Source organism: Hemicordylus capensis, chromosome 2 (genome assembly GCF_027244095.1).
Source record: "Hemicordylus capensis ecotype Gifberg chromosome 2, rHemCap1.1.pri, whole genome shotgun sequence".
In the NCBI taxonomy this organism is placed as follows: Eukaryota; Metazoa; Chordata; class Lepidosauria; order Squamata; family Cordylidae; genus Hemicordylus; species Hemicordylus capensis.
The window spans coordinates 29,650,156-29,673,381 of NC_069658.1; the positions used below are offsets into that span (position 1 = coordinate 29,650,156).

Consider the following 23,226-nt stretch of genomic DNA (forward strand, 5'->3'; position numbering starts at 1 on the left):
TTTTTTCCTCCAAATTAACAGTTTAATTTTTTCATGTTATAACAGTAATTACAACAAAAAGCTGGGGACATGAGACAAAAACAGAAACAAACAAAAGAGGGGAGGATGGAGGGGTTAACATAGTTATTGATTTGAAACAGAGGAAATTATGCAAATAACTCTAAATAATCTTTTGAAATTCTGGTATGGGAGTCTTCTTTCAGCATACGATGGTAAATTGTTAGTTCAAAAGTTCCCAAATTAGAGAAATCTTCTATCCATTGATAAGCAGAGGCTGAAATAGTCTTTCCAGCACCACCAAACAATACACTTGGCAACAAGTAGTGCACAGGAGAGCCATGATCTGCTACCCCTGGAGAGGTTCCAGACATGTGGTAAATCACCAAGAAGGATTGCTCTGCCACAATTTAAAATTGAAATTAAAAACTAGGCTGATGCAGTCAGTCACATCTTGCCAAAAGGGAGCTATTATGCAGCAGCTCCTGTGAGAAATCATCCCTTGCCAAAGCATGGCCATCTAAGGGAGAGCAGTATTCACATCAAGCACTGCTTGTAAAGAAAGACATTTAGGAACAAAACTAATTGGTCACTCAGAATATTTCTGATTAGTAGTGGTTTTCTTGTTTTTTATTTCATCCAGTAGCCACTCAATTCCATTCCGCAGTCCAGTTAATGTTAAAATGTCAATGTTCTGAATCTGGAAAAGCAAGAGAGAAGTAAAAGTTAGTCTTCTGTGAAACAGGAAAACCCCAAAGAAAAGAAATTCTTTTCAGAGGCTTACACAACTGGTGTACATATATTTTTAAAAAGAATTAAAGCTATTTAGTGGGGCCAGTGATCTGATAGTGACCAGGAAGGGGGACATTACATATATTTTGCAGTAGGTACACTTATCCTGATGTTTAATAAACCTGGATTGGCACCACAGACAATCACCATATCATGGTTTGCATGGGTTCCACCTCTTCTCCATAGCCCACATGACCTAGACTTGCCTTTCTCCATGGGCAGGTTCAGACATCACAAGGAACCTACTTGCAGTTTCAGTTATCCAGATGTTCATGATCATGTGAACCCACCCACCCTATGGCAGGAATCATGTTTCCTTGGGGCCAGATATGTAGCCAATCATTGAAGTTGGCCTATCAGCCCTAGTAATGCTCAGTCTTAGGTTCATGCTACTTTTGAACCCATGCTCTGTGAATTTCTGATTCATTCCAGGTGAGCCCACCTCCTTTGCAATTGAGACCAATGGCTGTGAGGCAATGCAAAGCAGCCTAGGATACCATCCAGGGCTTTGCTGGGAGGTCTGGCCAGGGACTGCACCTCTGCTTAACATGGCTACTTCCAACAAACTGGAATATGTGACCACCTCCATATATTGGACTGGGGGAACCACAGTTCAGGATACAAAAGGCAAAGTGATTCAAACGAAATCCATGCATTGTTGTGCGGAAAAGGCCAAAGACCATTGGTTAGGTGGTTCACAAGTTAAGCCACATGAGCCGCAAACGTTTATGTGTCTTGCCATCTTGAATTGGGGTGGATAACATCATCACAAACGACAGTGTTGAGGTGTCCCTACAACTGTACCCAATTTGGTTCATACTGGTCCAGGCATTGTGAAGTTGATGGGGGGCGTGCACACAAACAGACACACAAAATGCTGGGTGATCTCATAAGCCTACTGGAAAGAAGGCTAAAAAGGGCTACTAGATGTGCATGTGAAAGAGGCCAATATCAGCCCAGATACTATGATAATGAAAGGGCCAATATCAGCCCAGATACTGTGATCATAATGGGAATGAGGCCATAGTTCAGTGGTAGAGCACACACTCTGCATACAGAAGGTCCCAGGTGCAATTCCTAGCATCTCCAGGTCAGGCTAGGGCTGTCTGAATCCTTGGATAATTGCTGCCAGTCAGTGTAGACAATACTGACTACTGGTCTGACTCAGTAGAACACAGCTTCATATGTTCATAAGGCTGTATTGCTATCATGGCTAATAACCTCTGATAGCCTTATTCTCTATCAAATTGCCCAATTCTCTCTCTCTTTAATGCTGCTAGTGTAGAAACAAATCCCATAAGTTAATTACACACAAGTACTTCCTTTTGTTAGCCACCTAATGGTGCAGTGGGGAAGTAACTTGCCTAGGGAGCAAGAGGTTGCTGGTTCGAACCCCCACTATGTTTCCCAGACTATGGGAAACACCTATATCAAGCAGCAACAATATAGGAAGAGGCTGAAAGGCATCATACTGCACGGGAGATGGCAATGGTAAACCAAGAAAACCACATGGCTCTGTGGTTGCCAGGAGTCAACACCAACTCGAGGGCACAACTTTACCTTCACTTTTGTGAGTCCTGAATGACCTGCTAATTAATGTCACAATATAAAAGGGGAAGTGTTTTAAAAAAATAAAAAAGCAAAGATACCATCCACGGTTGGCAGTGACGGTCTAGTTGCAGTTGATGAGCCATGTAAACACAAGGAATCCGTTCAGTGCCAGGAACGGAAATGCAAGACAAGATCAGCAGAGGTCTGTCTGGAGGTCCAAGAACAGGATCGAGCAATGCTGCCAGCTGAGCACATTCAGTTTGACGTTCGTGTCCTGCGAAGGAGCAAAATACAAGAAGACAGTGTCATTTGTCAATATCAATTATTTAAAAGGTTTAATAAGACAAGGAGAATCACAAATGTCTCCAATTATAATATACGTGCAATAACCCAAATAATCTATCTAATTTAAAACATGAAAACACAATTGTATTGTATTTGATATTTTCCTATAGATGTTCATGGGTCATTGAACCCGGTACTGGGAGACGGAATCTTCAGTTTCAAGCCACTGAGGAAGACCATTATAGGGTCAAAATGGATCTGGCTCAAATTTGAAAATATATGGACTGTTTTATAAGCAGGTAGACCCTGATATTTGCAGGGGTTCCGTTACAGGCTGCAGCTGTGGATATGGAAACCACAAATATTGAGGTATTGATCCTATGGGATTGCAGGGGTTAAGTTGCAGGTCGGCCCAAAATCGACCAAATTTCACGGAGGGGGCTGCTTACCTTGCTCTGCTGCTTCCCGAGTCATGCTGAGCCCCCAAATCAACTGAAAATCAGTGGTTTTTTCTATTTTGTTTTACATAGACAGGAGCCATTTTGTGGCTCTGTTGAAGAAAAAGGCGGCCAGAAATGACCTCCACGTTCATTTCCGGCATTCTCCGACCCACGGATGTGTGAGGTCGGCATGTTTCCCCCCTTTCCCCCATGTATGCTGAGGTCGGGTGTTTTTCCTGACTGCAGATAGGCGAATCCACGGATAATGAAGTCCACCTGTATAAGCAATATACTACAGGGTTGTTTTCTTTTGCTATCATTAAGACTTCTTTAATATGAAGACTCCTATTTGTTCTTTTGTCTCTCTGGGGAGGCTTTGATTGCATCTCCAAGATACCTAATAGTATTTTATTTTGAATAGTGTTTTTATAATTGGATTGTTACATGCTTATATTATAACTGGAGATATATTTGTGATTCTCCTTGTCTTGCTAAATCTTTTAGATAATTGTTGTTATATGATTTATTTAGATCTTTCTATTCTTATTGTATTTTGGTTACTGCTTGAATCCAGGAGATACACACCCTTTAATTGTCATCCTGCAAAAGAGAACATATATTTTTCTTCACCCTCTGCCCCCTAAAGCATCCTTTATGTTTTGACAGCATCATTCAGATCTCCTTACCATGATGAGCTTCAGCACTTGCAACATAGATAAATCCATCAACAAACTTTAACTCTGATTTAAAGACCTCAGTCAGATTGCTTTGAGTCGTCTTATCTGCCTCATTCTCTGCATAGAACAACATGTTGAGAGGGAAAGGGTTCACTTCTCTGGCTCTGCGTCTTCTCTGGCTGGAAGGAAACGATAATCACTTCCTTCAGAAACAATGCAAGGGGTTAATTAGATGTCACTGAATTAAAGGACTCAAGGACTGGTGTGTGAGGAAGGAGTAGGGATAGGCCAGGCAGTTTGTAGTAAATAAAGCAGTTAACAATCAATTTTTTTTTTTACAAGCCGCCCCAGGAACTGTTTGAGAAACACAGATTCCTGCTGGGTTAATGGCAAGAATAATGCAGCCAAAGGCTCCTTTGAAAGAAACACACACCAATAGAAGACTTTTTGAATCACACTATGCCTCCCTTTCCTTCCTTCCCCATGAAATACACCTTACCTGGGCTTCGAATACAGTGTTATAATGGTGATTTTCTGGTACTCATTTGAATGCAATCCAATTCCTGGTCCAATTTCTGAGCCAAAAAAAAAGGGGGGGGGGGGAGAAATGAGAATTTGGGATTTGTTCAAACCTGACAAGGGCTGGGACCAGGGTTGTAAATCAAATACTGTATATCTACAGTTTCTAAACAAGGGCCAGGATCCAAAGAACCCTGCAACTACTTGCATTTATCCAAGGGGGCCTTGGGACTGTGTATCTCAAAGAGATGCTGACCAGTGTTCCCCGTAAGAGAGATTCCCATATATTGTTGACTACAATTCCCTTAATCCCCAGCCAAAGGCAACTGCAGCTGGGGATTGTGGGAGTTGTAGTCAACAACATCTGGGAATCCCTCTTACGGAGAACACTGATGCTGACCCCTCCCCCAGTCCCACATAGCAACCAGCTTCTGAATCCCTAGTTATGAATGTTCTAGAAGAGGGAGGGCATTACAAAACTAGTTACAGAAACTCTGTGGAAATCAGGCATCTTATTTCATGTCCAGATGCAGTCTGTATAACAGGCCTGCTTCTCACAAACAAGGTTTGTTTTATTACTTATTTAATTTATATCCTGCCCTTTCACCATCGCAGGTGGCTTAAATGGCCCTGGTGGTCACCCATTAAGGCACTGACCAGACTTAGACCTGCTTAGCTTCGGCAAAGTGGGCATACGGTGTGCTTAGCTTCGGCAAAGTGGGCATACAGACCATGCCCTTCACTTCTAGGAAAGGAAAGAAACCAGCTTCTAGGCTGCACCAACTGCAGATGTGAGTTCACGTGAAGTTTTCCTCCTTGAATACTTTTCTATACAAAAGAAGGGAAATGTGTCGTTACAAGATAGAAGGAATTTCCTTATGCCGAATCAAATCACTGGCCCATCTAACTGAGCAATGTGTGCTCTGAGTGGCACTTACTCACTCTCCAAAGTTTTGGGCAGAAATCTTTTATAAGCTGGCTATCAGGGTTTCTTCTCCATTAAATAACTTCTTGCTACAGTAAGCAAACAGAATATGGAGGCTATAACATTTGATTAATCTTTTTTTTTTTTAAAGCAATATTACCATGAATTTGTCTAGAAGCAGTATCAACAAATGGCAAAATCTCTGGGCTAGTCATCATATTATATAGGGTCCCCTCTCTACATGGAAGAACTCCCTAACACAGGCATTGCAAATCCACTTGCCAGCTCACCAGTGGCAAGCACCTACAGCCCAGCAACCACAAGTCTCCTCACCGTAGGTCACACTTCTGCTGACATTTTGAGAGGGAAGAAAAAGCAGGAAGGGCTCCCCCTATTTCTTACCACCGCCATATCCCAGTGCAAGTGACCTCTGTCTGTTTTCCAGAAAATGATTGAAGGGGGAGATTTCTGACGACCACAAATGGCTGGCCAGTGAGCTAAGCCTAAATTTGTGGATCCTTGCTGAAAGAATACAGCTGGAACAAAGGCTATAACATTTAAATCAATTTGATTAATCAATAAAAAACTGCTTTTTAAAAAAGAGAGGAAACCTATATTACCATAAATTTGTTTAAAAGGCATATGATAAGACTGCCAGATCGCTGATGCTGTCGGTGATGTCATCATCAATTTATCTTCCAAAGATTCATCCAAGTCTTCCAAACCAAGCCCAAACATGGCAAAGCAGGGCGCTACTTTTGAGCGCAGCACCTCTGAAAAGAATGTCGTCAGTCCATGAGCTGGCCAGAGGCGTGGCGGATGCTTCTTGATCCAGGAACAGCACTTCTTATACCTGTGTGTAGTATCATCATCATCTTATTTATTTATTTATTCAATTTTTATACCGCCCTTCCAAATAGCTCAGGGTGGTGTAAAAAGTGTGTTGTTCAGCATGATCTATAACCTCGTTTAAGGACCCTGCAAATGGTATAGCACAGTACCCAGTGCTGAAACACTGCAAAGCCCTGAGGCCTGCATAGGTGTGGCAAGATCTAGGGAGCCTATACTTGTGTACAGTATCGCCAGGAGTGCCCCCACAAGCTCTCCCTCTGTGAGAAACCCTGTCCTCTGTAGTCCATGGTTACAGCAATTGTCTGCAGAGACAAATGCTGCGCTCATGCAGGGATTCTTCTGGTGATCAGAACACTAGATTCTTCTAGTGGTCAGAGCAGCCCTATGTTCCACGTCACAGGGAAGATCTCCCCTGTGTACAGTAGGAGGTGGAGTGGCAGAGCATGTTGGCACAAGGACGGGGCTTGCAGGCACATTCTCAAGAATCCTGTAGGTGAGTACATCACCCCTAGATTCCATCAGGACTCAACAGGGCTCTGATCTCTCTCTGCTAGAACAGCCTATATTCTGCAACAATACAGGTGAAACTCTGAAAATTAGAATATTGTGCAAAAGTCCATTAATTTCAGTAATGCAAATTAAAAGGTGAAACTGATATATGAGACAGACGCATTACATGCAAAGCGAGATAAGTCAAGCCTTAATTTGTTATAATTGTGATGATCATGGCATACAGCTCATGAAAACCCCAAATCCACAATCCCAGAAAATTAGAATATTACATGGAACCAAGAAGACAAGGATAGTAGAATAGAACAATATCGGACCTCTGAAAAGTTTAGTGTACTGTGCTTGATTGGCCAGCAAACTCGCCTGACCTGACCCCACAGAGAATCTATGGGGCATTGCCAAGAGAAGGATGAGAGACATGAGACCAAACAATGCAGAAGAGCTGAAGGCCGCTAATGAAGCATCCTGGTCTTCCATAACACCTCATCAGTGCCACAGGCTGATAGCATCCATGCCACGCCGCATTGAGGCAGTAATTGCTGCAAAAGGGGCCCAAACCAAGTACTGAATACATATGCATGCTTATACTATTCAGAGGTCCGATATTGGTCTATTCTACAATCCTTGTCTTCTTGGTTCCATGTAATATTCTGATTTTCTGGGATTGTGGATTTGGGCTTTTCATGAGCTGTACACCATGATCATCACAATTATAACAAATTAAGGCTTGACTTATCTCGCTTTGCATGTACTGCGTCTGTCTCATATATCAGCTTCACCTTTTAATTTGCATTACTGAAATTAATGGACTTTTGCACGATATTCTAATTTTCCGAGTTCCACCTGTATCTATAACAACTGACAATAAAATTCAGCCATCCCAGGTCCTTGGGAAGGACTCGATGTCTGTATAAAACAAACCAGTCAATAACACCTGTCTGACTGCGTAAACAAGAAATAATAATAATAATAATAAATGTGTTTGCTTTAGAAGTGAAATGCACTACTGTCCGTGTGTTGAACATAGCATGGGAGTAACTGCACATGCGTACAGAGCTGTGTGTTCACTGTATCAGGACTGTATGTGCACTAACCATAATGTGTCAATAGGACTCCAGTGCCTTCCCATTCCAGCACACAGTCCTGATACAGTGTTCAACTTAACATGTGAATAACTGCACCTGTGTACAGATCTGTATTTGTGGACTCTGTTCACTTCTTGTATGAGTATGGAACATAATAAGAATAGTGCTTTTGTGTCTGCCAAATCTAAAATTAGAAACAAGAGAAAAACGAGGCACAATTGCCAATACACATGAAAACATAAGAACAGCCCTGCTGGATCTGGCTCCAGGCCCATCTAGTTCAGCATCCTACTTCTCCCAGTGGTCCGCCAGATGCCTCTGGGAAGCCTGCAGAAAGAAATGAATATCCCCTCTCCTGCTGATGCTCCCTGCAGCTGGTATTCAGAGGCATCCTGCCTCGTGGCCTGGGGACGGACAGACGGATGGACACACACACACAAACACACTCAATCAATCTCTATGGGGTACTAGAGCTGACAGTTTGCAACAGAAGTGGTACACTTGCTAAAAAAAGAAAGAAAAAGGCTAGGAACCAGTAACAGATGTATTATGTGCATACCGGTGTCTATACACTTCTATATCGAATTTGAAATAATAATAATAATAATAATAATAATAATAATAATAATAGAAATCACCATCAGCCAATTACAAAAAGCAACTTTACTGGGAACAGCCTATATTTTGCGACGATATCTATAATAACCAACAGTATCGACGATTAAATTCAGCCATCCCAGGTCCTTGGGAAGGACTCGATGTCTGTATAAAACAAACCAGTCAATAACACCTGTCTGACTGTGTAAACAAGAAATAATACCAAAATAATCCCAGTGGTCATTGGCGCCCTGGGTGCAGTTCCAAAAGACCTTGAAGAGCACCTCAGCACCATAGGGGCCACAGAAATCACCACCAGCCAATTACAAAAAGCAGCTTTACTGGGAACAGCCTATATTCTGCGACGATATCTATAACAATTGACAATAAAATTCTGGAATCCCAGGTCCTTGGGAAGGACTCGATGTCTGGATAAAACAAACCAGTCAATAACACCTGTCTGTGTAAAATAATAATAAATGTATCTTTTTGCATAAATGACTGTACCTACATTCGTCTTAAAGGCAAACACTTAGCTGCAGGCACCCTCTCCAACAAGCTCAACCAAACATGTGTGCACACCTTGACTGTCAACCTCCTTCGCCCTCCCTGTGTGCCAGGAGGAAATACTAGATCCTGGCATTTGTAGCATCTGCAGAGGAGCAGTTTGGAAGAGCCCACTGCTGCCCATGCAGGGAAAGGCGCTCCAGCATGCTGGGATTATGGGGGAAGGACATGCATGCGCAGATGTCCTTACCACATGTGCTTGGGCCTGTTGGAGAAGTATAATCTCAAGCAGTCCATACAGTTTGAATAACTACACACACACACACACACACGACACAGATCTGTACAGGTGTACCCTGTACACAGATGGGAAACATCTCTTGAGCATAACATGAGGACAGGCTGAAGTCCTAAATTAGAATCCAAGGATCACCTACAAGCATTGCCTAAGAACTGCGGAAGTGCTGCTTCCATCAGTAGCTTCTCCTGTCTGCTATCATGTAAAAGTGAATCTGTGCTGGGACAAAATGGAACGAAGAGACTCCCATCTTTGGTTTAGCTGGATTCCTCCTCCCCCCCCCCCAATTTGAGAGATATAGTGCCTTGCACACTTGTGGTGCAAGATCTTAAATAATATCTGTTCATTGCTCATTTATTCCACCCAATTATAAACTCTCCTGGCAGTTTATACAGAAATTGTTGTCACCACTGTGTTAGCAATGATGTTTTAAATCAGAATTTAGCATAACACCCAAATGTCTAAAGCTTGGAAGGTTTCAAGGACACTTACACTTCCATGTAGTCATAGGCAGCAATACCGTACTGCTCAACAAAGGCACTGCTAAATACATGGGCAGCCGGGAGCGACTTCCAGCTGAACGAATGCCAAGAAGGGAGATCCCGGATCAGAAACTGCCTCCACAGCAAGGGATCCTGGACAGTTTGCCTCCAGTAGTGGTTGGTGCTTCCCAGATAAACCACATCTTTGGGTGTGAGGAAGGACATAATGTATAGCTTCAACTCAGTCTGAAAAGAGACGTTTTCAATACATGAATCCATCTAGAACAGGCAAGGCTGGCCCAAGGTCTTTTGGCGCCACAGGCAAAGCTTGGCTGCCATGCCCTCCTTCACCAGGCCACTGGTGCCCCATCCCCATGCCTGCCAACACCTGCCATAAGGTTGCTTGCCACTGCACTGCTGCCCCATCCCAACTATGTGTGCCTCCACATCCTCATTGTCATCGCCGTGCCCACCGACTCTTCCCCATGTTCCCTGGTTCCCATCCAAGTGCCTGCACTCACCACCGCACCGGGTGCCGCCTCCTCTTTTGCCTTGAATTGCCATGGTGCACAGGGAGGCGGAGAGCGTGGCATGGGGCACCCGGTGGGCAAAACAGCAACCCCCACAGGCTGCCACCCTAGGTGGCTGGTCAGTAGGCACAGTGGGCAGACTGTCTCCAAGAACTGGGATGGCCAACAGTTGTTGGACTATGACTTCCGTCACCCAAACTGCCATTTACATTGTGTCCAGGGGTATCCATGGGACTCTTTCCGAGGGGAGGAATACAATGTATGTGTGTATTCCTCCCCACCCCCGGGGGAAAAAATGTAAACCAGGAGCCACTGGGGCTCTGCCACCTAGCCTTGCAGATCAGCCAACCAACCACCTGGCCTCCACAACCTCATCATGGCCTTTCTCAGACGGTGGGCTTTACCACAAGATTAAGTGAGATAAAGTCTATTGATTTCAAGAGGGCATATATTAGCTGCATATAAGCTCAGTAAAGATAATTCAGAGAAATCTGGGGGATGTTCACATCGGGGTTGCTTTAATAGGGTTCCTCTCCGTTCCTTACAATTTTTCCCAATGCACCTTTCATATTGCTTGCTCCCCAATCTTTCTCTGGCCCCTTCTGGCCAATGAATTTTTAGAGGAGTCTGGACACCGCTTCTCCTCTTTCCTAACTTTGCATGCGTGGTGTGATTTCAATTTCCTTTTTTTGGGGGGGGGACTTATTTGAGCGGAGATTTCCTCAAGACTGACAATTTGCCAGATCAACCCCATTGACACCTCTCCCCCCCCCCCGCTGTTGCAAAGCCTGTGGTAAAAAATTTATTGCCAGCAGGCGGCACTCTTCCAGGGACAGAGCTGTAATCTGGTACTCAGCGGGGGCCGCTGGCACCCCTTTTCTCCCCACCGCTCATGGCAGGGGGCGGCTGCAGCAGCAGAGATGGCAACAGCAGCCTCCCTGAAGGAGCAGCCCAGGGTAGGCTGCCCTGTCTCTGCCACCTCTTCACACACAACTTTCAAGAAACATGGATAAAATAAACATATATAATGAAACACACAATTACTAAAGAAAATGTCTGTGTTCTAGACCCCAAAAAGTTGACCTTCAGCCATACTTTTTGGGGTCTAGAACACAGACATTTTCTTTAGTAATTGTGTGTTTCATTATATATGTTTATTTTATCCATGTTTCTTGAAAGTTGTGTGTGGGAATAGACTCTTATACACGGTACATATACTACCTAGTATATGTTTTGTTCCTTTGGTCCGTGTATCCTCTATTCTTTCACCTCTTCACATATGCAGGCTCCACTCTTACACTGGGGGCGGGCATCTAGGCCTCCACTGCACATATTCTTCCCTTGCTAACTCTTAAGTGTGCTTGCCTAAACTGCTTCCTCTCAGTACAGAAGAACACATACGTACCTCTTTTCCCTGCTGCGCACACAGAGTGCCCCTTCGCTTCCCACCGCACATATGGCGGAGGCAGCAGTGGCAGGGCAGACTACCCCAGGCTGCTATCTCAAGGAGGCTGCTGCCACTGCCACCACCACATGAAAGGAAGAAAAGGGGCTCCCCACACATGAGGTGGAAAAAGAAGTGCCCCCATGGGGGGGCACCACTAAGTTGGGAGGTCCGAACATGGACCGCCTATGCCCTCCCTACGCCACTGCACTCTTCTGCTGGGTTTCGTGTTGGGATAGATTTATCTGGGTTCCTTGATTTATCTGGGTTGCTTTTTCTTTCTTTCGCTCCCCCTTCAGGCAATCCAAGCTTCCGAAGTTAGAAGCAGGCTTGCCCCAGCAGTACATCACGTGTTAGTTCATTTATTTATTAAGCTAGAATACTGTACAAGCAGCCTCTGCCAATGCTCGGTTCAAACTGCCATGGGACTGTGAGGTGGAAGGAATGTGAGATGGAAGGACTTGGGTTTTTTTTTTTTATGGCGGGGGTGTGAAAAGCTGGCATCGGTGGTGGGGAAGGGAAGGAGGAGCGAGACTGTCTGGCCCTCTGAATTCTACTGCAAATCCTGTCCCTGCAAGCACTCTGTAATCACTGTTCTGACTCATCCAACATGCGGCAGGGGGCAATAGGAAGCAGCCAGGACAGGGGAGGGTCTCGAGGACACCCCTCACCCTCATCTCTCTGGTGTGTTGTTCCAGCCAGGGCAGTTCGAGGGCGGCTGCAGCTGAGCTGGGCGTTGAGGAGCTGCTCCCTCGGGCCGCCCCTGCAAGAGGCTCTTGTTGCTCCAGATACCGCCAAAACAGTTTCAGCCTCACTGCCGGAAATCTTGTTCTTCATTTAACTGCTTGGGGAATCTTTTCTTGAAAAGCGGTATATAAATATTAATTTGTCCCATTCCTCATCTTGTGGAAGATCCACGAGACAAGTGAGTGGATTGCTCCCCCTTCAGGCAGTCAATCTTTTATACACTCTATACTCATAGAATGCCTAGGCTCGCTTTTCTTCTTTGATTGTCTAAAAATAGATTTACTCCGTGATCGTCTTGCAAGAGTAAATCTATTTTTAGAAAATCAAAGAAAAGCGAGGCTAGGCATTCTAGGAGTATGGAGGTAATGCGGGATAAGCTCCAACAAGCAGGCGGGGGGAACCCAAATCGTGAATGCAGGGCTCCTCGACGTCTCCAATGGCCTTTAACGCAAATCCCCTCCCCCCATCTGCAGCAACATTTTTCAGGCGGACCTGCCCAAACCAGGTGAGTGGGGCAGCTGGGATGGGACGGAGGCAGCAGCAAAAACATGGCGGGGCTGCAGAGGCCAGCAGGTCTGGTTGGGCAGCCGGTCTGTGGCGGCGGCGGCGACCGGTGAGTCGAGGCGACCGGTGAGTCGAGTGGGATGTGGCTGGCAGTGGTGGGAGTCCGAATGGCTGGACGCAGGCCGCTGCCAGGCTCCCTGATCTGAACAGAAATCAACACACACACACACACAGCAACAACTAGCATGGCTTCGTGATTCCTCCACCCCCTGCCCCACTAGACACCCGTAATCGTGGCTGGGGATGATAGGTGTTGTAGTCCAGCAACGGCTGGAGAGCCGGCCAGGCCTGATCTGGAGCTTTGAGAAGGTGGCCAGAAGGGCTCTGCTGGATCGGACCAAGGGAAAGCCCATCTCTTCTTCCCGCATTGCCTCCCAGAGAGGGCGCTTAGAGAGAGGAAGAACCGCTCCAAAGCGCGGAAGAAAGCCGGCGCCCAATTAAGCGAGCGTTGGAAGTAGAGTCTGAGCGGCGAAGCGCTTTGCTAAATTTGCGGGAATGCGCTAATTGCGCCCGGGCTTGGGAGCTAGTGCGCTTACCGGCAGCGCCTGCAGGGTGCTGGGTTGTTGCTCCTCCTCGTCAGCCTCTGCAGCCCGCGTGCCGCCCTCGTCGCGTCCCAAGAGCCGAGCTCCCCGGAGCCGGGGGCCCACTGCGCCCCGCAGGGACCAGACGCGCCCGTCCTCCCTGCTGCTGTTGCCCGCTTCCACCGCGCTCGCGCAGCTACTGCTGGAGTGCTTGCGCTTTTTTGTCGCCTGCATTTTGAAAGCAGGTCGCTGGTCCCAGCGCAAAAAGGGGCTCCACTCTCTGAGCCCGAGGAAAGCAGCAGCGATCCAGTCGCAAGCAACGCGCGGTAGCTCAGTGGGGTGCGGTGTGGGCCTGTGGGGCAGGAGGAATCACTTGGGGAGGGGAGTTGGCGGCCACTCCCCTCCAGAAGCGCCTTCCTTGAATTTGGGGGTGGGGTCGCTCCGCCTAACGCCCAGTCCACAGTCTAATAGGCCCTCCCACTGCCTAGCCAGGTGCCTCCCGCCCGCCGCAGATCGGTTCCGTGCTGACCCAGGAGGAACTTTGGGGGTTTCTTTCCATTCATTCAATACTTATATACCGCCTTCAGTTAAAAATGGCCTCCGGGCGGTTTACAGTATATTGCAACATGGCAATATAAAATTCATTTTAAAATGCAGAGACATAATCAAAATATTGTTCAGAACTTCGTTAAAACACTAGTTTTGCACCTGTACCTTGGAATCAACGAAAATGGCCAAGGATATGATAAAATGCAAGTGGCGCCATTTTTTATTTGTAACTTCTCACAGAAGCAAAGCTGCTTTTCTCAGATATCAGGCAAGCTGAGTTTGAGGATTTAGAAGAAAATAATTCCAAAACAAAACAAATACCTTGTTCTGAAGAATAAGGTCTTTGTTTGCAAAATGTCCAGTATTTGTCAGTAGGACAGAAAGAATGCCTTGGTGTAGGTTGTGCTTCTGCAGATCAGAATCCAGCTCTGATAGAATATATTGCCCCATTTTTATATATGGAAAGAATTAGGTGCCCCTGTAGATACAGCACTTGGCATCCAATGTGCTGCTCACCAGAGCTGGTGAGCTCATCCTTGCTCAACTCTGCAACACATCTGCAATAGAAACAGTATTTCACTTCTATGTAGCAGAGACTCTTAACCCTGCATCCCCAGTTGTGGTTGGACTACAGTTCCCACCATCCAGTGTTTCCTCTAGCAGGGATTCCCAGATGTTGCCAACTACAACTCCCAGGATCTCCTGCTGCATGGCTTTTGCTTGAGGATTCTGGGAGTTGTAGTCAACAACATCTGGGAATCCCTGTTAGAGGGAACACTGCAGCAGGAGACAGACACCTTTAAGTGTGAATGAATGAATAGGTGCTTACCTTTGCTACCGCCACACCTGAACACTGCTCCAAGCAGTACAGTGTGATCCCCCACCATGGGGGTGCTGGGCGGCATGATGATGCTTGGAGCAGCCTTCAGGTGCAGCCGTAGTGGAGGTAAGCACCAATTAATCTACACTTAAAAGGTGCCCCTGGCCACCCCCGCCCAGAAGAGAATCACTCACAACGGCCACTACTGGCAGCTTCCTATATAACAAATAGTGCAATGCAAATATACAAAAAATGAATAAATGGCTGCAAATGTGGCTATCTTACTTCATTTTGGCTGGATCATGCCCCTTGCACAGATATAGTCTTTTTGGCTATATCTGTGCTAACTGGTTGAAAGACAGGAAACAGAAGGTAGGTATAAATGGAGAGTTTTCACAATGGAGGGAAGTAAGAAGTGGCGTCCCCCAAGGATCTGTACTGGGACCGGTGCTTTTTAATTTATTCATAAGTGATCTAGAAGTAGGGGTAAGCAGCGAGGTGGCCAGATTTGCAGATGATACCAAACTCTTTCGGGTAGTGAAATCTCAAACGGATTGTGAAGAGCTCCAAAAGGATCTCTCCAACTGGGTGAGTGGGCGACAAAATGGCAAATGCAGTTCAGTGTTGGCAAGTGTAAAGTGATGTACATTGGGATGAAAAACCTCAACTTCAAGAATATGCTGATGGGATCTGAGCTGTCGGTGACTGACCAAGAGAGGAATCTTGGAATCATGGTGGACAGCTCACTGAAAGTGTCAGCTCAATGTGTGGCAGCTGTGAAAAGGCCAATTCCATGCTAGGGATCATTAGGAAGGGGATTGAAAATAAAACTGCTAATATCATAAAGCCGTTATACAAAACAATGATGCAGCTACACCTGGAGTACTGAGTACAATTCTGGTCACCACATCTAAAAAAGGACATTGTTGAACTGGAAAAGGTGCAGAAGAGGGCAACCAAGATGATCAGGGGCCTAGAGCACCTTTCTTATGAGGCAAGGCTACAATAGCTGGGGCAATTTAGTTTAGAAAAAGGATTACTATGGGGAGACATGATAGAGGTCTATAAAATCATGCATGGTATGGAAAAAGTGGATAGAAATACTTCTCCCTCTTGCATAACACTAGAACCAGGGGTCATCCCATGAAATTGATTGCCAGGAAATCTAGGACCAGCAAACAGAAGTACTTTTTCACACAACGCATAATCAACTTGTGGAATTCTCTGCCATGAGATGTGGTGACAGCCAACAAGCTGGATGGCTTTAAGAGGGGTTTGAATAACTTCATGGAGGAGAGGTCTCTCAATGGCTACTAATCAGAGGGCTATAGGCCACATCCAGCCTCAAAGGCAGGATGCCTCTGAGTACCAGTTGCGGGGGGAGTAACAGCAGGAGAGAGGGCATGCCCTCAACTCCTGCCTGTGGCTTCCAGCAGCATCTGGTGGGCCACTGTGTGAAACAGGATGCTGGACTAGATGGGCTTTGGGCCTGATCCAGCAGGGCTGTTCTTATTTTCTTATGGTCGATCTCCGATTGGTGGAAGAGGCTCACCACCCTTCCAGGTGTTTTGCCTAAGAGACTCTTTAAAAGTTGTGTGTTGCCTTTGTTAAGAGGTCAGCAATTTCCCATCTATTTGCTGGACAACCATCACCAAGATATGTAAGAGCCCCTGGTGGCGCAGTGGTAAAACTGCTGCCCTGTAACCAGAAGGTTACAAGTTCGATCCTGACCAGGGGCTCAAGGTTGACTCAGCCTTCCATCCTTCCGAGGTCGGTAAAATGAGTACCCAGAAAGTTGGGAGGCAATATGCTAAATCATTGTAAACTGCTTAGAGAGCTTCCAGCTATAGAGCGGTATATAAATGTAAGTGCTATTGCTAAGTGCTTTATGACTTTTGCTTTATTTTACTAATGCCTACCTACTCCTCTACCCACCTTGGTTCCTATAGACTAATAAAGTAGTCTTTTAGAGAGAACAATATCACCTCTTGTGTGTGTGTGTGTGCTCAGACTCGGAGTTGCAGCTCCCCACAAGGTTGAGCTACGTAAAAGCGAAGGGGAACCATGCCCAGCTCCTTCTCTGTAGAGACAGAGGGAACCCAAAGAAGTGAGGTTCAGATCCCGACTGTGTTCTCTCTGGAAGCAGCGAGTGGTGGCAGGAACTACTGGCCAAAGGAAGGCTAACCTGCAGGAAGCAGGGGTTTTCCCCCCATCCGGGTAGTTGGGTGGGGAGGGAGGAAAGAGTTTGCTGTCTCCCCCCCCTTGTTTAAATTGGTTCCACAATTTGATTTCATTGACAAAAGTGTAACATTCATGAGTACAGAGTATTTCTGCAAAACTTAGTGGACTGCTGTTAACTCTTTCAGCCTCACACATCATCTCAAGCTTTGTTTACTGAACAGTTATTGCACTGTTGGTTCCAGAGATACACACACACCAAAAAAGAAAGGAAGGAAAGAAACATCAGGATCTGTTTTACTTACTGGCTTGCTTGATATACCATCCTTCCTAAAGTGGCTCCGGGCGGTTTACACGAAAATCAGAAATACATAACAATTAAGATCAGAAGCCAATTAAAAGCAGATTAAAATTGCAATTAAAACAAATATTATTAAAAAGCAGGCTGAAAAGATGGGGTTAAGGCTCCCCTGAAAGCCTCCTTTATTTATTTTATTTATTTGATTTATATACCGCCCTTCCGAAATGGCTCAGGGCGGTTTACAATTAAAACAGAAAACATTAAAAACAATTAAAACAGAGATACAAATATAAATACCAATTTAAAACAACTTAAAAAATGATTAAACTATCAAAACAATTAAAACCCTGAAAACCAGGTATTAAAACAATTAAAACTGATTAAAAACCCTGAAAGGCCAGGCCAAACAGATAGGTTTTAAGGGCTCTCTTGAAGGACAGCAAAGAATCAAGATTACGAATTTCCGCTGGGAGTGCATTCCACAGTCCAGGAGCAGCTACAGAGAAGGCCCGCCTCTGAGTTGTCACCAAACGAACTGGTGACAACTGGAGACGGACCTCCCCAGATGACCTTAACGTGCGGTGGGGATCATGTAAAAGAGGGCGCTCTCTAAGATATCTTGGACCCAAGCCATTCAGGGCTTTAAAGGTAATAACCAGCACTTTGTATTTTGCCCGGAAACATATTGGCAGTCAGTGTAACTGTTTTAAAACAGGCATTATATGGTCTTTCCGGGTTGCCCCGGAGACCAATCTGGCTGCCGCATTCTGAACTAACTGAAGTTTCCGGACTATGTACAAAGGCAGCCCCAATGTTTTGTTGCTGATTAGGTATGCAACTATCTGAGTCACACAGGACTCTTTGAAAAATAAAAGCACAGCTGCATCTCTGCCAAATAGGATGCAAAGTTAGTTTGAAATTTTACTTGGGAGTATGTCTCATTGTCTTGCATTCCACCACTGCCTTTCTCCTCAGCTCACTTTGACGCTCAGGATTTCTGGATGTCAGTTCCTGTGTTTAAATGCCTGTTTATCATGTTATTTAGCTCCTGTGGCAAATTGTGGGTAGTGGAATATTTTCCTTTCCTGACTCAGGCCAGGTTAATGATTAATCTCCCTGACTGGTGTAAACCAGTTTACAGCATGAGAGAGACCTAAGTGCCGAGTCATCCCTTTCCAGTGCTCTGAGAAGCAGACTGGCTGGTTTAAAAGTCTGTAATTTTCAAGACCTGAAAGTTAAGAAAAAGATTCTGGTAAACCCAGAAGTTCTGGTAGGTTAATCTCACTGCCACCAGGTCACCTTTTTAAAAGTTTTTCTTAAGTGGTTTTGGTTGACCAAAAATCCCTGTCTCACTTTGCTTCCCCTTGCTAATAGGCAAGAATGAAACCAGTTGTTCTGCCAGGTGTCTGCCTGCACATGGAGTTAACTGTTAATTTGGCCTCCCATTCAGACACATTTTGCACCAGAGAAATTCCTCTTATGGCCCCCTTTTCTCCTGCTGGGTTGATAACCAACCCTGAGAGGCTTGAAAAAATTAAAGAACAGAGAGAAAAAAGACTTTTTATTAACATTACTACAGATTAGTTCCATCTGAAGCTCTTAGGTTTTTAAGATGCACTTAAAAATGTTTAACTTGGTTACAAAAATACTTCAATACACCCTGCTGGGTCTATGTTGGCACACTTTGAAATCTTAGTTAATTAGTTGCAAAGAACAGATATTTAAGAAACTGCAAAGCACACACAGAGAGAAATATAAATTCCTGACAGGAAGTCTGACTAAACACTCTTTTCCTATGCTAAATTCTCAAAGCCAAATCCCTAGCTTCCTGTCCTTGCTCCTTCCACCAAGCTCCTGATAAGAATCAACAGTTCCAGCAAGGCAAAACACCTGCAATTCTGTCTTACAAGGATCTACAGTCATCCTGCTGCAGCAAACTCCACTACCATCATGCTCCCAACACAGACTTCAGGCTAGTCCACACTCTCTGCCAAGACTTCCTTTTGTGTTCCCAGAATTCCCCCTGCAGCTTTCAGGTCCTCCCTACCTGGTGGACTGATTGGTTGAGCCCTGGAGTTCACTAACCTGTCAGTCAAGACAAGAATTCACTTCCTGTTAACAATTTAGAGGCTGGTCACTACAACGAAGAAGAGTGTTTATACTTGCATCCCTGCCCCAGTCATGTTTGTTCAGAAGTATGTTTCACAGAGTTCCAAAGAACTGACTTGGGAGTCAGACTGCAGGTCACTGGTATCTCTGTACAGGCCAGGTCCTAGAATTACTGCATCTTCCCGAGATGTTAACTCTGAAGGTAGATCCTACAAAAATCTGTAATACTCCCTACTAGTCATTGTGCTTAAAACTGCAGCCTTAAGTCTTTCACCAAAAGAAAATGCAAATTACAGTATATATACCTGAGATAAAGCCAGACGGCCATTATTTGAAAGCAATCCAAATGCCAGTTTTGTAGTGGTATATAAAGGTTTTATTTATTAATTTATTATTTAACATATTTGTGTACCACGTACGACGAAGTCTCTAGGCGGTTTACAGCAATACAACAAACCGATAAGTTTTTCAAGAATCAAAACAGGTCAAAAGTTCAAATGAAACTTTAGTGGTTATGAGAATGCATTCAAACACTCCTGCTCAGCGTAATTCTGAAGTAGGTATCTTCACCAACAAATAACGTATTATTCAGGAATTGGAAAATGGGGGGAGGGATAGCAGTCCGCAGCTGGTGAGGAATCCACGGCTGCACTACACAGAGATTAAAAACGGAACTAATATATCAGAAAGTGGTGCTGAGATATAAAATCTAGGTGTTTTAATGATTCATGACATGCTTAAAAAAACAAACGATACTTCTCCAACTGTTGGTGGAAGATGTCCGGAGCAGACACAAGTCAATCCGACAGTGCAGCTAATTTCCATATAAAATACAAAGGGCGCTCCCCGGATGTAGCAGCAAATATGGCAGCCCTGGAGGGAGGGAGCGAGCAAGTAGGGACGGATCCGACTCAGGATGATCCGTACTGGATTGCATTGGACTGGCTGGAGGCGGCAGTGAGAGTCAGGACCGAGGGAGAGGGGAAGGGCAAGAGACGCAACCCATCCAAGCCGGCAACTTGGAGGGAGGAAGGGGCGGAGGAGTGAGCAGGAGGCGGAGGAGAAGGAATGCAAGCGAGAAAAGACTTAGACATACATTCAAAATATTAATTAATTTTGTCCAGTGTTCCCTGTTGCCCCTATAGCAGGAGGGGGTTAACCCCCTTCTCCCTTTTTAAAATGGTGCCACAGAAAATAAAAATAAGTAGGGGTGCCCCATCTTCAGGTCTTGAACCCGGGCCCCTTCAGAGCTGGCTACGCACCTGGCTGGAGTGCTAAGGGTTGCCTACCGACGTAGGGGCATGTCTCCCAAACGCAGACATGTTTTACAGAGTTTTGAACTGTTATCTTTAGTTATGTTTTTGCGTTTTAAAGCCAGTTTTCTAGTGCTTTGGGTAAACATCTTGTAAACCGCCTTGAGGCGATTTTTAACGGAAGGCGGCACATAAGCCGAGGTTTTTAAGTGAATCAGAACGGCAGACAGCGCTGATAACCGGATCAGCTAGTAGGGAAACCCCTTGGGCAGCGCAGTGGGCGTTAGGCGGCGCCTAGGAAGAAGCTCCCCGGAGGCGGCGTGACCACGGGTTGCCTCTCCCACGCTCCTCCTGCCTTGACAATGCGCATCCACCCCAGGCAGTTCCTCGAACGGAGATCCCCTGCACCGGCGCAGTGCCTGTTTCCCGCGTGTGGGCAGCAAGAGAGCACTGCGACAAGCCAGCAGCTGCTCTTCGGGTCTGACAAGCCGCCGTTCAAGCGGCTGCACCGGCCCAATGACAGCCAGCAACGGCGGGGATGGGCGCTTAGAGTCTGCGCTGCGCAGCAGCCTCCGCCTCCTGCGGGAGAAATGGGGGCTCCGGGGCCGGGGGAGGCTCCTGGAAGGCAACGAGGGCACGCAGGCTGCGGAGGCTGACGAGGAGAAGGAGCCTAGCGCCCTGGAAGCCCTGCCGGTAAGCGCCCAAGCCCGGGCCAACTTGGCCAGTTCCAGCAAGGCAAAACGCTTCGCCCACTCTGCTTCCGGGCGGCTGCTGTGTTGTCAATGTCGACATTACGCACAATACGCAGCTAGCCCTTGGCGTCTCCCCTTTTGCTTTCGTTTTGCGCTTTGGAGGGGTTTTCTAAGCGTTCTCTTCCGGAGTCAAAGCAGGATCAGGATGCGATGGATCTTTCCTGTTCGCCTGATCAAATGTAGACACCTCCTTTCCTGTGCTTGTGAGCATGTTCGGTCTGGTCAAATGAAGCTTCTTTCTGTTTTCTGCCCACAGCCAAACTTATCACATTTTTCATTTCTTCTTAAAATATGGATGAAAGGCAATCCAAGTCCTGCAGAAAAGCATCAGATGTTGTTGTATGTGTTGTTTTGCATCAAAATAACTCTGAAACATAATCTCTGTATATCCCTGAACCTTTTCTATTGTTTACCTGTAATGCAACTAAGCTGAGAAGAGCTAAGCCTGTGCCCATGCAATTAGGGCGTTGTAAAAGACTCTGTAAACTTTTGAAGGGTTTTAAATATTTTCTTACATCCATGTTCTCTGCAACTGGGTAACCACGATTTTTAAAGTGTGCCACCCCAATGTCATCTGGGGTGCTTTTTGGAGTCTTGTAACCTACTGTGTTAATGTCTAACACAGACATTTTGAATTTCAGAAGAGGAAACTTCTCTAAAATGACGAGTAGGGTGAAAAGGAAGCTGAAAGGGAAAATCAGGAGAGTCACTTTGCTCCAGAGTGCACGGAGTTTACTCAAAACCACAGTACTAGAAGCCCAGTTAGATTGTATACCCCAAAAGAGGAAAGGTACCACTAAGTCCAGCAAGATGCCAGCATGGCTAACGGGTACTGTCAAGGAAGCCATAAAAGGGAAGAAGACTTCCTTCTGAAATTGGAAGGCCTGTCCAAATGAAGAGAACAGAAAGGAACACAAACTCTGGCAAAATAAAAGCAAGACAACAATAAGGGAGGCAAAAAGAGAGTTTGAGGGACATTTAGCGAAAAGCATCAAGGGGAATAACAAAAACTTCTTTAAATACATCAGAAGCAGGAAACCTACCAGGGAGGCAGTTGGACCATTAGACAATGAGGGAGCGAAAGGGATTATTAAGGAGGATATGGAGGTTGCAGAGAAGCTAAATGGGTTCTTTGCATCCGTCTTCACAGCAGAGGATACTGAGCATATGCCTGTTCCTGGACCAGGCTTTTCAGGGATGGCGGCTAAAGAACTGAGCCAGCTAGAAGTGACGAGAGATGATGTTCTAAACTGTCTGGAAAAACTGAAAACTAACAAATCACCAGGGCCGGATGGCATCTATCCAAGAGTCCTCAAAGAACTCAAATGTGCAATTGTTGACCTCCTTGCTAAAATATATAACTTATCCCTGCAATCAGGTTCTGTACCAGAGGACTGGAGAGTAGCAAATGTAACACCGATTTTCAAGAAGGGATCCAGGGGTGATCCGGGAAATTACAGGCCGATTAGCTTAACATCAGTTCCAGGCAAATTGATGGAAAGCATCCTCAAGGATAAAATTGTAAAGCACCTAGAAGAACAGGTCCTGCTGGGAGTGAACCAGCATGGCTTCCGCAAAGGTAAATCTCGCCTCACCAACCTTTTGGAATTCTTTGAGAGTGTCAACAAATGTGTGGATCAAGATGATCCAGTTGACATAGTATACCTGGACTTCCAAAAAGCTTTTGACAAAGTTCCTCATCAATGACTCCTGAGGAAACTTAGCAGTCATGGGATAAGGGGACAAGTACATGTGTGAATTGCTAACTGGTTGAAAGACAGGAAACAGAGGGTAGGTATAAATGGAGAGTTTTCACAATGGAGTGAAGTAAGAAGTGGGGTCCTCCATGGATCTGTACTGGCTTTTTAATTTATTCATAAATGACCTAGAAGCAGGGGTGAGCAGCGAGGTGGCCAGATTTGCAGATGATACCAAACTCTT

The 23,226-nt window shown here is 45.5% G+C and overlaps 2 protein-coding genes across 6 annotated transcripts in view; one reads left to right on the top strand and one right to left on the bottom strand.

Annotated features, from left to right (window-relative positions):
* On the bottom strand, positions 1-13,835 carry LOC128346861 (F-box only protein 4-like). The gene is made up of 7 exons (XM_053300605.1): positions 13,339-13,835; positions 9,528-9,763; positions 5,807-6,039; positions 4,242-4,317; positions 3,752-3,921; positions 2,439-2,614; positions 1-697 (listed from the first exon to the last, which is right to left on the bottom strand). The coding sequence occupies exons 1-7, from the start codon at positions 13,555-13,557 to the stop codon at positions 587-589; spliced, it is 1,221 nt and encodes a 406-aa protein (XP_053156580.1). The 5' UTR covers positions 13,558-13,835; the 3' UTR covers positions 1-586.
* The window catches only part of FBXO4 (F-box protein 4), a 27,610-nt gene continuing 16,970 nt past the window's right edge, over positions 12,587-23,226 (top strand). Inside the window, exon 1 of one of the 5 annotated variants that reach the window (XM_053300609.1) lies at positions 12,587-12,743. In XM_053300609.1, coding sequence (XP_053156584.1) covers positions 12,651-12,743 — 93 coding nt within the window. In that variant the 5' untranslated portion in view covers positions 12,587-12,650. The other 4 variants (XM_053300610.1, XM_053300606.1, XM_053300607.1 and 1 more) reach the window with 4 other exon arrangements.

Bases quoted from the DNA above. Each gene is read 5' to 3' on its own strand.
- LOC128346861 (XM_053300605.1), bottom strand. From the start codon at position 13,557: ATGCAGGCGACAAAAAAGCGCAAGCACTCCAGCAGTAGCTGCGCGAGC. The intron at 9,764-13,338 runs GTAAGCGCACTA...GTCTCTTTTCAG, and splicing joins GCACCCTGCAGGCGCTGCCG to ACTGAGTTGAAGCTATACAT. The intron at 6,040-9,527 runs GTAAGTGTCCTT...TACTACACACAG, and splicing joins GCCTATGACTACATGGAAGT to GTATAAGAAGTGCTGTTCCT.